Here is a 16,472-nt window from a genome sequence, read left to right as displayed (position 1 = left end):
TAGCGTTTGTTGCACTCAATGCACACTGACTTAATTTATTGCTCTCTACTCTCTTTTCTTTGTTCCTCTCACCTGAAGAAAGCTTATCACCAAAATCCAGTTTTACTTGGATTCCTGAAATTTTATCTCCTGACGAGTCCAATATACAGAAATGAATCATTTAGCTTGGGTTGTGATTCGGAAAATGTTTCAAAATCAGGTTAGTGCGGAAGGATACTGAACTGGTAAAATGGAAACACCCAACCTCGCTTACAGCGTCTAATATACATTTTGGCCTTAGTTTTGTTTAGTTACTTTTGCTTTTGTTGAGTTCTCAAGCATTAAAGCATTAAACCAGATGTGACTCAGTACTGATTCAAACAAGCATTTATTCAAACCGGCATCTATATAATTACAGTATCCTTCTATACTATGCTCATTGCTCAATTCTGTACCTGTTGAAGTGCCAATCTCTGACTCCTTTATTTTTCCTGCTGATAAATCTTCACCTTTCTCATCGTCTAAAAGTAACAAGAGAGGTGGCTTTAGTGATCATCATCACCATCGTGTCGTCGTCATTATTATCATTATGATGATTATTGTTATTATCACTGTCATTATCGGTACTGTTGTCATCATCGTCATCATCATCTTCGTCACTGTTATCATTAACTATTATCAATTACTATCGTTATTATTGTTAGACATAAGATATCGGTCTCAGGACGTCCTGGGTGGTGTTACCCCAGTTTATTGTGTGTGGTCTTTTACAGAAAACTTGATTGTTGGACTAACAAGATAATTAAGTAGTTGTCCATCATAATGTGAGGTATAGTGTAAAAATCCAAACCAAAAACCCAACAGACATCGAATTGTTCTTTTTCTCCTATACCTGATGAACTTTGGTCAGGATGGTCTTGTTTTCCATCGGCCGCTTCAACTTTTGCTTCTTTGGTAACTTAAAATAACAAAAAATGTAATGTAAAGTCATTTGTAAAGAAAATTCGGAAAATTTTTGTTTTCTTGGTTCTTTAAGATATTTGTGGGCTTTTCCCTGGACGTTTCCATTTTAATACTGAAATAATGAACAGACTGAAAAACTTAGAATTTATAAATTTTCCTTAACTCGTTTTTGCTATTTGGAGCTTACCAAATAATTCTTCTTCGAATTTTCGTACAAATATTGAATTTAGAAAACTAACTTAGTCCTTTCAGTCCATTTCTGACGGTCTACTGACTTCTTTGCGTCGCAAAGTTTTTGACGCACCAGTCCAAGGTATTTTGCTGATCAAAACTGGACAGTGTCAAGTTCTGCTGCTCTCTTAACATTAGACTTGTATACTTTCCAAGAAATAGATTGATAGATAGATAGATAGATAGATAGATGAAAACACAAGTGTTAGTGAAGTCTACTTTGCTCTTTGAACGCTTAGTTGACAACTTGTTATTATTGAAAAAGTGCGAAAAATAATTTCCAAGCGCGACAAGACTATAAATTTTTCGTTTTAATTAATAAAAAAAGCTTGCTGAACTATTTTTAGAACAGTTAGTTTGATTGTTTTTTTCATATCGTGAAAAAGGTAGAAGTAATTCATCATTCATTATGGTGAATGCCCTGAAGTATAATCATTTGTCTCACGATGTGGCCAGTTCAAATGCATATTATTTCCACAGTTGTTAAGAAACCCTAACTAATTTCGCGAAATTTATCAGAAAAAAATTATCTATGATATAGCGTCATACACATTCAACTCACGCTTTCTACTTGTACCTGTTGATTTGTGACCAGCGACATCAGACTCCTTCTTGAATACAACTTGACATTTCTCTATGTCTAGGGATACTAAGCAAAATAGTTTTTTCATTCTGAGTTCAGAGTGTAAAGTACACTAACTCGACTCGCTTACTGCGGTTTGATTGTTTCTTTTTGCTTCATATTCAGTGATCAGTTGTTTGTTTATTTTCATACGCTTCTTGTTCCAGGTCACTTCCCTTCTTAAAAATCTTGAAAACTTGAGAGGCGCAATTTATTTGCTGTTTTTTTTTCCTTACCTGAAGAAAGCTCGTCAACCAACTCCAGTTTTTCTTGGATTTCCGGGACGCTACTTTCTGATATACCTAAAATAGAAGTCACCTCAGTGTTAGCGTGACTCTTCTGCAAATGAAACTGTGAATGCGACTGCTTCAAGACTCTTTCGGCTCGAAAAACGAAGATGATCTGAAGGTCTAAAATGTTGTGGACTAGTTACTATTATTATCTTCGACGCGTTCCTCAAGGCACACACTGTTTTGGCAACTCAAATTTGGATTTTCAGACCTGTTTTTTTTTTTATCCGAGAGTCACCAACCGTTGTTGGTTTATTTAATTTTACCATTATTATTATTATTATTATTATTATTATCGCGGACTTATTCTCCTCTGGAAATATAATCTGTCGTTCGTTTATCTCACATTCTTTACATGTCGCTGAAAATTTAAATCGATTTGGAATTTGGTAAATGAATAAAGGGGGTAAGTTTTTAAAGAAACTGTTGTGCTGCGTCGGTGGGAGAGTATAACAGGGTAATTTAGTATTTTCAACCGAGTTGATAACGTAAATTAGCCACCGTAGTTATCAACTCGGTTGATAATACTAAATTACCCTGGAACTTGGTAAACCACTTTAATTGAAGAGGACAATACGGATTTTAGGTGGTTACTTTAACTTTAAGTGAAACAGGGAGTAAATAGAGAACAACACATGACAACAACAGAATTACCGTGAAAAGTTACTAGGAGATCAAAAGACATTCTCAAAATTCGAAAGAAATTTAAAACGAAAATTGTGACGTTACTGTTCAAAGTTCCATTTCATGAATCAAAGCTTTTTAATGCAGCCCATAAAGTTTGCAAAACTAATACTGGTTAAGTCCAATATTTTTATTTGTTTGTTTCATGGTTTTTTTTTTCCTGACTGAGTTTTGGAACTCTATCGATGATGAAACCTCATCGGTAGTTGCTGTTTATAATTTTCATGAAGATGGGTAAAACTAATTCAGTCTTGGTCACTCATGGGAGTTAAAGGGTTATATAAGCGAAGAAATTCCGCACGGTGTCAAGGCAGATTTATTTACCAGTTGGTTTTTATGTGATGTACATTGCGCGCCGTAATTTCAAATTAAAAACAAAACAAAACCAAAAAAAAAAAAACAAACAAAGACAATACCAACACGCAAATATATCTTTCTGCGTTATTACTATCAAAATTAACATAATGGCCGCTTAATTTATCGTCAGTCAGTACCGTTGACCACAGATAATTTTCACCACGACCGTTTTTTCATAAAAAAAGCCGCGAAGGTGTCGGCTGGTTCTAAAGTTCAGTGGATAGCCTGCGCGTACTACCTCCAACATCGTAGCAAAACAAGCGGTTAGGTCCGCAAGGTGTGAAACCTGTAATTTCTCTTCCATTTGCTGATGGAAACGCCGTGATAGGAATTCATTTTTATTCTCGTTAAAAATTAAATCTATTTGTCCGTCTTTCCACCAAGTGCATGCTGCAATTTGTTTAAACATGTTTTCTCTCACCTGAGTAACTCTCGCTCTTCAGACCTAGTTCTTCTTTTGATTCCAAAACTTTATCTTCAGCCATAACTAGGAATAAAACAGAACCAAACTGGTTTGCTTTGTGTCACTGATATTCGTTTGAAAACGATTCTGAATGAAAAGGTAAAACAGGAGAACATGTCACAGTCAAAAAACCTTCGGGAAAATTTTAAATGTGTCCTTTAATGGTTGATTAACCTTAACCAACAAGGAAAATAATCAGGATAGATATCAAAATATTTTGTTGGACCCTCTGAGACTGAACATGTAGTCCTTAGCTTCAGAATAAGGAATCTTCGACTTCCAACAGTTTCCCAGTAGCGCTCTAACTTGCGACCGTCTCGTTCGCCATGGTGAGTAGGATAAAGAACAACTTTAAATTGGGCACCCGAATTTGTACGTATGGTCGTCAAATTGTCTATTTGTGTTCCAACATATTTAACTTGTGTGTTGGATAACGCTAAAATCAATGTACTACAACTAAATTCTTACCTCAATCTCAAAGAAAAAATGCTTGGAAAAATATATCTGCGATCAAACTTTCTCTAGCAGCTGATTCTAGATGAAAACGTAATTGTCTCTAAAATGAACATGTAACATGCACAGTGTTCTTGTACAGACAGGCAGTTATATGAAGATTGCATGTCATTTGAAGAAAACAGAGCTGGAAACGGAAACCAGAATTTCTGGTTTCATTTTCGAATGTCATGATTTTATTACCAGAAAATTTTAAGCTTTGCTTTCAAGACGTGAAAGCCACTGAAAAGCGTGTGGATTTCAATACACGCGGGTAACGACGGTTGATCAACACGATCAAGATGAGCTGCAGCTGTGTGGTAAAGTCAAATGCAACTCCCCTGCTCCCTGTGCCAGAAGTACTTGCTACCTATATTACCCTTTTACACCCTGACATTAAAATTCTTATTCTCCACACTGTTCTCAATGCATTTCCTGTAACTGACAAGGAGAGTTTGTTTATTGATCAAGAACTTCTTAAGTCTGTGATTATTGATTACCTTAATCCGCGCTTTCAATCGGCTTCTGTCATCCTATGTCTGTACTGAAAATAATCACATATCATTCAGGCCTTTTATCTGTGACATGCATGAAAAAGAAAATCGATGATTTACGCTGGCACTTCCATAGCGAAATTAACTGGTGGGATGCCAGCATTAGTCTTCCCCGAGTAACGAAAAAGCTCTGAGCTTCAAAGGAATTCAGGAAGGAGCAACGACAGGAATCAAGTAAACAACGGATCAAAAGCTTTCAGATTCCTCTACGAGAACGATGAATGCACCAAAATGTACCCTGCTCCCAAAATGTGGCTCCTTAGCTCAGTTGATAGTAGCGCCAGAACTTTATTGATTCACCATATCTTATTTGTCCATTTAGTAACTGAAATACCCTGCACATTTTAAAACGATAACCTGGCGGAACAAAGTCACTCTAAAAGTCTCTCAGACGATATTTGAACATTCAATAATATTTTTTTTTTAAATTCTTGAAATGATATACTATAGAAATAGTAGAAATAATTTTAACAACGACTATCAGCTCCTTTCTCGGCTCAGTTAAAAAAAAAATTATGTAAAACTGATTCAAATATGAATTATTTTCCTGTCCATTCAAATCAAAGGCTCACTTTTTATCAAAAAAATTTGTCCATGTTGTAAACAGCCGTGCTCGTCGGTATGTTCAGATTGATCGCCGGCGGGCAAATTGAGTTTTCTACTGAGCACTTTAATTGAAGCTTTTTGAGAATTTTTCTCGTCGCAAAAATTAATTTCAATTCCGTCAAGACTAAAAAATCGTCCGCGTTCAGTCGCCATTTTGAACGCAATTTCGCCCAGGGGACTTAACGTTTTTCAATGTCCCGGGTTTTTTTCGAAAACCGTGTGGACAACTCGTGCATGTCTGGAAATTGCAGGGGCGCTGATTACTCATTTTATTAAGGTTTGTGTTTTATTTAGGGCGTTCGGACGAATTTTGGTTTTTTTCTGATCAATATTAGTTAATGAAATGCTCTATTTGGCGGGGACGAAATGGAGAAGTTTACCGATACTTGGATCAGAAAGATGCGTTTACATCTAGCCTGGTAAGACTTGCACTTTTACTTTATAAAAAAATGCAGGTTAAGAGCAATCTTACAGCTACATAAGCTTCCATTGAACTCACAAGGCTCTTTTACTTTTACGAATGCACAATTGGTGTGATGTTATTTTATAATTAATAAAATTATGTTAGCTTCAAACTCATCGTTGATGCAGGAACCTGTTAGAAAACGGGGAAGTCGGATCACTAAGCAGCTTAGGAAAATAACACTGACAAAACAGAAAATGTTTCACAGGTTCTTACACCGAGATAACCAGCGGGAAAGTGGAGGAACATACCTTCCCTGGTTCAAACGTACTTTGAAATTATTGTAGTCAAGCTAGAATTGTGCGAGTCATGATGCTTCCTGATTAGCTTACTCACTTACCAACTTACAACACTCCTCGACACAGTCGTGAAAGTGACTATATCGGGTGTTTGGGAAAAAAAAAAAAAAAAAAGGAAAACTCCTAGTGGGGCCTGCACTCCATTATGTCACGCAGACTTCATTTTGGCATGTCACGCAAAATTTGTAATTTTAATTGACATGATCCGATTCATGATCCATGATCCGGTCCGTGATCCGATCCTTGGTCTGATCCGTGATCCGACCCTTGCTCTGATCCGTGATCCGATCCGTGATCCGATCCATAATACGGTCCGTGATCCGATCCGATCCGACGACGAATGAATATAAAGCCAAGCCTCATTCTGACGAGCAACTCAACATGGCGGCTGCACGTGGGATAAGTGGAAGTGGGCAAAGCCTGGAAGATCTCTTGGGTAACGAAGGCACAACAGCTACTTTCGTTTTCAACGCTATTATGACCGCAGCAGCTCAGCCACTAACATGTGTTCGACTTCTGGTGCAGGTAATGGACTATAAATGTCAAATGACACAGTGATATTTTACTTTGATACTTTACCGGTGTCCAAGCGGATATTTACCCTGGCGGATGATATTTACCCTTCGCGGATTTAGACCCCCTTCCCTCAACAAAACAGTGAAAACATCATCCTTAACATTCTATTAGAAATAGATAATACTTTACGTTGCAGAGTATATTAAAGTTTGTTTTAATTCAAAAAATGCGTATCCATGTTACCCTCTTCTCAGCATGCCGTCACAATCTAGGATTTTCGTTAACGAGAATGAAATGGCTTAACTCTGGTACAAAAACGAGCCGTGAAACTTGAAAACGTTTGATTTTTGTTATTCTCTCGAAAAAGGTGGGAAATATGAAATGATAGATATGCTAACACTAAGTGTGAAACTTCAGTGGAATCCCAATTGCTTGGGTCCTCGATTTGTCGATCGTAACCCTCGATAACTCGAACCAAAAGTCGTTCCCCTTTCCCTAGTCAACCTAATTACTCCAACTGATTTTCATTTCCCATGGAGACTCGAAAAATCGGGAATCCACTGTTCGCATCCTACAACGAAATTCTGCTGCTCCACCCATTACTGTTACATTAAGTTTTTCAATTTTTCGTTAGCCGAGAACGCGCACTAAAATTTACATCCAGTTGTGTTTGTGTTACTTGTTGTATTCCTAATGATTGAAAATAAGTTAAACTAACAATCCTTTTAGGTTTTTTAGTCTAGTTAGTGTTCGGTCGAGTGGATGTTCAATAACCTACAATAGGCTTTACGAACGACTTGTAGTAAGAGTAGTTACTTCGTTCTTGTTCAGAAACTGTTTAAATATGTTATTTATAATACGAAAATCAGACGGAGTTATTTTTTAGACTGGATGCATTTATTGTTATGACCATTCGTATCAATGTTGATTCACATCAGAAGAAGCAAGGATTTATTGCAACAATTTCAATAGTTCAAATGCTGTAGTTTGGTTGCAATTCTTGCATATACTGTACAACTCGCTATAATGAATGCAGTAGAATTGGAATAAAATGGCTCTCTATTTTTATCTCTATCTTTAGACAAAAAGCTTGTACATAGAATAAGGTACCTAATGTGATACAAATGATGCTAAAAAGAAAGTTTGGGTCCAAATCTGCATCGGGGGGTCCATATCCGCTGAGACACTGGCACCCAAAGTTCAACTTAATGTTTGCGTGACATCTCTCAGTATTCATATTTCTATCCTGTGGAACCTCCTTCCTTCATTTTAACAGGGAATTTTTTGGTACAAAAGTAGTATAATTGCTTCTTTCCACACCAATATTTAAATATTCATGAGAGGGAACAAATACATTGGGCCAATAGGTGTTCACCGAACTTGAGGCTTGATGAGGACAAATGTCCACAGGAGACAAAACTTCCTCTATAAACTAAAAACAAAACTCTCTCTTCTTACTTGCTCTGAAAATATCATCAGGGGTAAAATACATACAAATTCGAAGTGAGGGAGTGGTGCTTTCTCCCAATATAATGGGCTCCATGAAGTTGAGGGGGGGGGGAGGGGGTAGTGAGGGTAGTAGAGTGCATAGTAATGTGATCAACATGATCATAGCAAAAAGAACAGCTGGAGTTTGTTGATAAAAAGGAAAAGTCTACTCCTCTGGTGGTCTTCATTTTGAATCAGTAAGGTCTCGCAGCTACAGCTGTAGGTAACTCAGGTCAGATATTACACCACTCGTGGTCTTAGCCTTACAAATGAATTAGAGCATTGTTTTAATCAGTAAAATGTAGCAGGTTTGTTTGGTTTGGTGCTCAACATCAGATCAGCAGAGGCTGACTTATTTTCAGACATCAGATTGGTATTTTGGCAAACCTGATGATCTTCTCAAATACTGAACTTTATTACCCTTTACACTCTAACATCAGAATCCATATTCTCCATACCCTTCTTTATACATTTCCTTTGGTCCTGACAAGGAGAATTCATTTTAACATTTAAAACTTCTTAGTTTGGCAATCATTTCCTTTTTTTTTCACAAATCTCATGAAGTTAGTTTTGAGAGTTTGGTATTGAATCAACTAATATTCCTCTACATGTAACTGATACTTTTCTCTATTCTCATCACCTGCCTGCTTGATATTGTATTGATACTGTAAGGAGAAATTCTGTCTTGGTCACTTATGGGAGTTAAAGGTTTAATGAGAGGAGGCTTAGAACTTGGGTGGCAAGGCATTGTAAGTGGTAAGCTATCTCCAAAGGTCATTTTAACTTATCACCTGAATTGTATTTCACCTGATACTTTTAGTCACGGAGTGTTTAAAATGAAATTATTTTAAATTTGTGTTAAGGTTGGACATGAACCTATTTCTCCAACTGAGTTCACAACATTTTACCAGTATGGTAAGGAATTTAAGAAGATTATTATTCATTATTTCTTCACACTAATTCATTAAAAGACATATTAAAAAACTACAGCACAGTATTACCAGTACATAAAAAAACTACTTAAATGTAAGCTTTGAGGAGATTGATACATGGCTTGCCTTGTGTTTGTAATTAAAGGAATCAAATAGAGTAATTATCAATCAGATGTTGGAAGCAAACTGGGATTGTCTTTTTTTTTACTTTCCTGGTGGTTGGTCTGAAAAACCCCTGCCACCCTCTCAACAAATCAGATGCAAAACTGGAACTTAAATTTCAACTTTCTCACATGTATTTTCCCACACTTCCAGCTGTGCTTTTTTCACTTCAAGTTCTGATTTGGCTCCATGTGATTCTTATTTTAATTTCTGATAAGCCATTTTCTGATCACTTATTGTATTTGGTTATGTGGCTACAGTGAAAAAGCATTATAACTAAATTCAGATTAGTTTTCTGGTAAATGACTTACAATTGTCCTTTGCATTGTCTTGAAAACAATCATGACGGACAGTTTCTGTAATATAGATTTATACTTTTTTGATCAGCATGTGAAGATGACAACACAATTTCTAGTTGATAATATGTATTTACATAGAGTGCAAAGGCACTCTAGAGCTATTGTTGAAAAAAAAATAAACACCAAGATACTCATGGTAATCAAGAAAAGTAACCTATTTGTTCAGGTTTCTTTGTTTTTTTACCTCCTCATCCTGCAGCATGTTATGTAAAGAAGATAAATGTATGGCATGGACTCTACAGAGGATTGTTGCCAAGGTAAACTATATATGCTTTGGTTTCCAGAGGTTGTAACTTTTTTTGTCTTGGTGAGAAACCTTGTTGATTATTCAGCAAGAGATCAGAAATAAAAATGTTACAGGTTAAATACTGTAATGACAGGAGGCCTCAGTCCTTGTTACTAAGCAAAAACATCAGGTCATTTTAACTTGTTTGTATGGGATTAGTTTCTAGTAATTGAGACACCTAGTGTTTTAAAGTGATTCCTCAGGCACTGCACATCCCATCCTGTGTAATAAAGTCATGTCATCAGGGGAATTCCAAGATCATGATATTGTTTTTCAATAAATGGACCAGCTAAAGAGGCTCTCGTGTCTTTAGCTCTTAAACTAGCATGGTGACTTATATTTTTTGTTGCAGAATTTTGGTGAATAAATTATCCCCTTTTAATTAGAGAAATTAAAAAAGAAATCATTGAAGGGAAAAAAAGATGGTTAAAACCATACAAAAGGCCCATTACTCAATGATGAAAGTTATGAGCTTCAAAGCAATCACTCAAGGAACATTTTTTCATCTAAAATTGCATGATTTTTCCACAAATTATGTATCAAATTGTTTTATATTATGCATCAAATTGTTTCTACCTATCAAGTTTTTTTCAAGCTTTACTTTAAAACCCTTGCCTTCAACTACCTCAAAATGCATTTTGAACCAATGAAATGATGCATAATTATGATTAGTGCCTGTACAGGCATTTGTGGAGTATAAATTTGGCTCATCATATCTCTTACACAAGCACTGAGTGATCTTTCTTTTGAAATGTTTTTTTTCCAAACAAACATTGGTAGGAAGAATTTAAGGAAAGTTTAAAAGAAATTTTTTGATGAGTTTCTTTTTCTGAGGAATCACATTTATTAATTAATGGTTAGTGCGCTGGGCTCCGGTTGTAGAAGTCCACATTCAAAACCTGGCTGGGTCATTGTGTTGTGATCCTGGGCAAAACAATTCACTCTCACAGTACCTTTCTTTACCCAGGAGTATAAATAGGTGGTGGTTAATTGTCAGGAAAGCCTGATGAAATACAGGGGGTAACCTTGAGATGGACTTAAGCATCCCATTCAGGGGGAAGTAGTAATATTTCTTTTGGCTTCATGTTATGGAAACCGGGATAAGCTGCACCTGGATGGGCCTCATGCCTCTAGTAAAAAAACTTTATAATGACTTTTGTTGGCATTGTGTAATTTCTGCCAAAAAAAGTGGGTTAAAAGTAAATAGGTTGATTTTAATGTTGATATTCTATAATAAAAGTGCTCTCACTTAATGTCTCCACATAAAAGGACCTTTAAGTTTGCTCATCCCCCAGATCAGTAGAGAAATATTTTACAGCATATGTGGGATGTGTTTTTGTATGTTGAAGTATCTGCTCTCTTCTTGGCTTAATTTTATGAGGTGTAAGTCCTTCTAATCTCCAAGGTAATTTTCATGATTTTTGGGAAACTTTATTTCTGGTATTACATTAATTGCTCCACTATAACTGTTGTTAGGGTCTACTCATCATTGATTGGAACTCTTGTAAACAATACAATGCTACAGGTATTACTATGGATTCACTTAAACTATAATTAGTTTACCACATTCCTTCTGTAGTTTGATTTTTCCAAAGTGTATAATGTGAATTTCTTACCTTACATCATGCAATTGTGATATAGTCTTGTGTGAATTGTGTATTGAATAGGCTATGGGTAAAAAAGACAATTCCCTGGTTCCTCCGGAAAATAAAGTGGGGTTGCTCTTTTTTATTTTAATATGTTATAATTTATCTTAATTAGAATGATTTGAATGGTACAGCTCTGTATGTTAATTTGTTTTTCTCTGTTTCTTCTTGAAATTTTTAGAACAGGCAAGAAGAATTGCTAGAGTTTTTTGAAGAGGTATTTTGACCAATTTTTCTCTTACTCCTTGTTTAAATGGGGGTGCCGGATTCTGACTTTTTAGAATATATATTATTTAGCACAATGGTTTGTACACCAAACTCTGGACTGAGGGGTATGGGTATGGGTTTGAACTTTGAATAACTCTTTACACCCTAACATCAGTATGCATAATCTCCATACTGTTCTTTGTACATTTGCTAGGGTGCTGAATGGGAGAATTTGTTTGATAATCAATAGCTTCTTTAGTTGGTGATCATTTCCTTCATTCTTGTGACCTTGATATTTGATTCAGGGTGATATTGTAAGGAGAAATTAGATGCTAGTCACTCTTATGGGTCAACAGGTCAAAGGGGTGTCTGTCAGACTCTGACACACTTTGCTTCCTCTTAGTCAATGCATACATGTATTGGAGGAATAATTATAAATGGTTACCTGTAAACTGTCAGGAAAATGTGATGGAATGCAGGGTGGGGGGTTTATTGTGCAATGGATCAGGATCATATCCATAGGTTAAGTAGCCATACTCCTAGTGGATTTATGTGTTGAAAGAAAGGATAAGTACTGAAGGCCTGGTCTGGGTCACTTACCTCAGTGTTGATGTTAAGACTAACAAATTTTTTTTTTCTATTAAGACCTGTGTACAGGCTGTGGCAAAATGCAGTGGTATCATTATCAGTCACCCATTTTATGGTAAAGTAACAAAACTGAACCTTAGATCATAATGGCTTGAATTTCAATTGAGGGTGAGACATCTAGGGCTATTAATTTCTTGGTAACAAAATTAAAGTAGATAAGTAGTCTATAATTTCTGTAATTTGTATTTTTATTTATTTATTTATATATGTTTTTAGCAAATATTGATTGACCAATGACACCTCTCTAATTTAATTTCAAGTGATCTCAGTCAGAATGATGGTTCAGTTTGTTGGTCAAGAAACTATTTACAGGTCAGTTCTTTTTCCACATTCTGCTACATTAATTTTCATCTCCATTTGACAATTTTTAAATTTTAAGCGTACTTTTTTCCTTGAATTGGCAGATTTTCTCAAAATTTACTCACTTTTCAACTTACTATTTGGAGATGTAATGGCACCTTTTTTATTGTTTTAACCTTTAACTCCCAACATTTGATTATTAAATCTCCCCTCCAGCTGCAACACATATCATTGGGAATTAGTTATGAGACTAATTTGGTGTTAGATTAAGATAATGACTTCTGCCCAATAAGTTTCAATATTCTCATTACATGTTTGGATAATGTATGGAAATTATAGAGAGAAGTTATGTGTTTACTACTTCTGGGAGTTAAAGGGTTAAGATGTCCTACACACAAGGATGATAAGTTGAATGTTCCTTTCATTACTTGAATGTGCCAATCATGGACAATACATGTACATGTTAAATATCTTTATCTTATTGCCTGTGTTAATAAATCTGTTTTCAGTGGACTATGTGCATCAGTTAAAGAGATCTATAACAATGAAGGACTTGGTGGATTTTTTAGGTAGGAAATGAATGTTCTGTTACTGACTAATTATGGCATTAAAATTAAGAAAACTTACATTTCATGTTTTTTATCCTTTGTGACTGTGATTTGAATCATTATGTAGTTTCTTGCAATAATCGTCAGTTTTTCTAAGTGGAATAATTGAAAAATTGAATCAGCAGTAGTTGCACTCTTGGCTGAAAATCAATCAAATGTAGCCAAGTGGTCCAGGCACAAAATGTAGCTTGAACAAAAGAAGTGTTACTTTTAATTAGAAATTTCTCATTCAGCAAGTACTTTGCTTAATTCAAAAACAAATATTAACAATGTTAGTGGCTTTGCAAAGAAGAGTTTTGTGGCTATTGGTTGAGAAATAATTCAACTAGGAATCACCTAACAATAGTATTTAATTTGTGTCCTGTTAAATGTCATCTATTGCTGTCAACAGTGGTATCATTCCTGGTCTTGTTGGAGAAGTCCTGTCCCTTTTGTTATATCGAGGAGCTTGCTTCTTGGTCAGCAAATATGCTATTGACAGTGAGGCAAGTCTTATCATATAAAAAATTAATATATATGATTTATTTGTACCTTTTCACCAGATGCATATTTGTCTGTAACCTAGTACTTAAAAATGATAAAATTAACTCACAGTCTTCACATGTTTTTCATCCCTTCATTGTATTTCACATCAACTTTTCACATGCATGCCAAATTTGCCATTTGGAAGGCAGGTTAAAGGCATTTGAAAAGCAAAAGAAAGATATTATACCTTCCACATAGTAATTCACACGCCTTTTAAACATTTCTTGAAGCCTACATCATAAAAAACTGAGACTTGCAATGTGCATGTGCTTTAATTTACAACCTTGATGGTGATTTGTGATTCAAGATAAACAAACTGGTGGTAAACCGTAGTCTATCTCTAAAGCACTTGTTATTGATTTTGAAGACAAAAAATAAATTTCTCAAGTAGCATGATCATCCAACTGACTACAGCTGTCTAGTTTGATTCATGCTGTGAGATCAGTAGGGCTATTGGTTGAGAAATAATTCAACTAGGAATCACCTAACAATAGTATTTAATTTGTGTCCTGTTAAATGTCATCTGTTGCTGTCAACAGTGGTATCATTCCTCGTCTTGTTGGAGAAGTCCTGTCCCTTTTGTTATATCGAGGAGCTTGCTTCTTGGTCAAGATAAACAAACTGGTGGTAAACCGTAGTCTATCTCTAAAGCACTTGTTATTGATTTTGAAGACAAAAAATAAATTTCTCAAGTAGCATGATCATCCAACTGACTACAGCTGTCTAGTTTGATTCATGCTGTGAGATCAGTAGATAATACCATTTATTTGTATTCAGCTTTATCAGCAAGTTAATGTGATAATTAAGTAACAGTATGCCTTGACAAAGCTGCCAATGAAGGAAAAACGATTTGTAAATTTGCAGGTCGGCAGAAGTAGAGAAGTACAAGCGTATAGAGATGTACTTTTCCAGGTATAGCATACCTGATAGACATCTTAAATTTGCCCCCAAAAAGCCTCATCACCTTTTGAATCAAAGAAGAAGCACCAGTATTTGGAAAAAGTATGGATCTATTCTACATATTGATTCATTATCAAATTTAACAAAATCCACTTGGGCTAAGGATCTTACCACTTTTTTCCTCATAAGATAAGTTCTATGTATCTGGTATAAGGGCATTACATGTAAAGTAATTTGAAAGACCAGTCCTTACTAAACTTATAATAGAAGATGCATGTTTTGAATTATTTGGATACGTCGCTACTTTGAAATAATCATATTATATGACTGATGGGTGTTGAATCTGAATGCAAAGTTGTCATAAAATTGAATTATTATTTAATTTTTAATAAATATTGTTTTCTGTTTGTTTTGCAGTATGCTGCTGGAGTTGCGACCCACCCATTTGTGTTGGTTTCACACATGATGATAGTCAATAATGTTGGGTTAGCTTTACTTTATATATTGAACACAAATTTGAAAATTAAGCTTATAATCAATGTCTTTCAGAGCAAAGCCAGTAAAATAATACAAAAAAATTATTTTGATAAAATAACTGTGTAATACTCAGGGAAAAATAAAAGATAAGTAGTATTTTATGTTTGTTAACAAATAAATATATATTTTTCTCTTGAGTATAAGAATTAGTCTTTAAAGAGAATTTTATACATGGCATCTACAATTGGACATGACGTCAGGGATAAGGAACAAAGAATGAGACTTTATCCAACTCGTGTCCTCAAGTGGGTCAACCTATTGCCTCTTTAAGTCTGCTTGCAGGCTATTTATATTTATATAATGAAAGATTCCCGTTACACAACAAAAAGAGGTTAGATTTCCAATGCTTAGAGTTATTTAGGTTTGAACTGAATGAATTTTTAGACAGTCATACATGTACATGATTGTATCACATGTCGTACTTCAGAAAGTGTTCATAATTGCTTTTTCCTTTGCATTTTTCTTTAGTCTGGCTGGTGGAAAGCCTCCTGCAATGCCAGTGTTTGATGGGTGGAGAGATTGTTTTAGTTATCTCAAAAAAACGGTGAGTTGCAGTTGAAGATAGTGATGAAACATGTCAAGTATATCTTCTATGTAGCTGTAAGCTCAAGCGCAGATCTAGTGTGTGGTATAAAAATAACGCAGCTTTTAGTTGAGCAGGGTGTCCCTACCCGCTTCTAATGTTTTAGCAGTTAAAATTATTTATTATCGCCAGTTTTATTCATAATCTTTCTTTTTAAATGTTGTGTATTAAGGATTTGTTACAGATTCTTAGGATTATTTATTATTATTTCCTTCTTTTAGGGGAACTTGTGGCGTGGATGTAGCATTTTTCAACGGGTGTTGACAAAACCCGGATCAGACCTGATCGGACAAAACAAGACGTTGAAAAAACCCGAATCAGACGGGGTGGGATCAAGGATCGGATCATGGATCGGATCATTGATCGGATCATGGATCGGATCACAGATCGGATCACAGATCATGTGAGCGGATCATGTTAGTTCAAATTAGAAATTTTGCGCGACAAGTTATTACATCACAGGCGACGAGCGGGGAAAAAAAAAGACCGAAATACGAGTGGTCAGCGGTGAAACTACTTAAATACATAATGTCTTATAGAGACAGATCATTTGTAGTTGCGGAAAACAATCGTGTTGTGAAGCTGAAATGTTAACTGTTTACCTCGCTAAATAAAATGTTAAGCAATGTTTCAATAGTGTTGATTGTACATACATCTTTATTGCTGTAATAAACAATGGAGGTTTCGGAATAGACATCGGTAGCATCCGGAAAGGCACCAAGGAGAAAAATATGAGAAAATTCAGATTCCATCTTCAAAATCCGAGTGATTA

At 35.4% G+C, this 16,472-nt stretch overlaps 1 protein-coding gene across 5 annotated transcripts in view; it reads left to right on the top strand.

The window, feature by feature from the left end:
• Positions 1-6,358: 6,358 nt before the first annotated feature.
• Positions 6,359-16,472, top strand: part of LOC149041577 (peroxiredoxin 2-like) — a 54,776-nt gene continuing 44,662 nt past the window's right edge. For 2 of the 5 annotated variants that reach the window (XM_089214845.1, XM_089214842.1), the window contains exons 1-5: positions 6,365-6,528; positions 8,871-8,922; positions 9,660-9,717; positions 11,223-11,271; positions 11,574-11,609. In XM_089214845.1, coding sequence (XP_089070971.1) covers positions 6,385-6,528; positions 8,871-8,922; positions 9,660-9,717; positions 11,223-11,271; positions 11,574-11,609 — 339 coding nt within the window. In that variant the 5' untranslated portion in view covers positions 6,365-6,384. Of the gene's footprint in view, positions 6,529-8,870; positions 8,923-9,659; positions 9,718-11,222; positions 11,272-11,573; positions 11,610-12,244; positions 12,303-12,507; positions 12,560-13,056; positions 13,117-13,546; positions 13,641-14,544; positions 14,593-14,997; positions 15,066-15,585; positions 15,662-15,921; positions 16,335-16,472 lie in introns of those variants that run through there. The other 3 variants (XM_089214841.1, XM_089214844.1, XM_089214843.1) reach the window with 3 other exon arrangements.

The sequence above is a fragment of the Pocillopora damicornis genome, chromosome 8 (genome assembly GCF_964200805.1).
Source record: "Pocillopora damicornis chromosome 8, jaPocDami1.2, whole genome shotgun sequence".
In the NCBI taxonomy this organism is placed as follows: domain Eukaryota; kingdom Metazoa; phylum Cnidaria; class Anthozoa; order Scleractinia; family Pocilloporidae; genus Pocillopora; species Pocillopora damicornis.
This window is presented reverse-complemented; position numbering and strand designations above follow the sequence as displayed.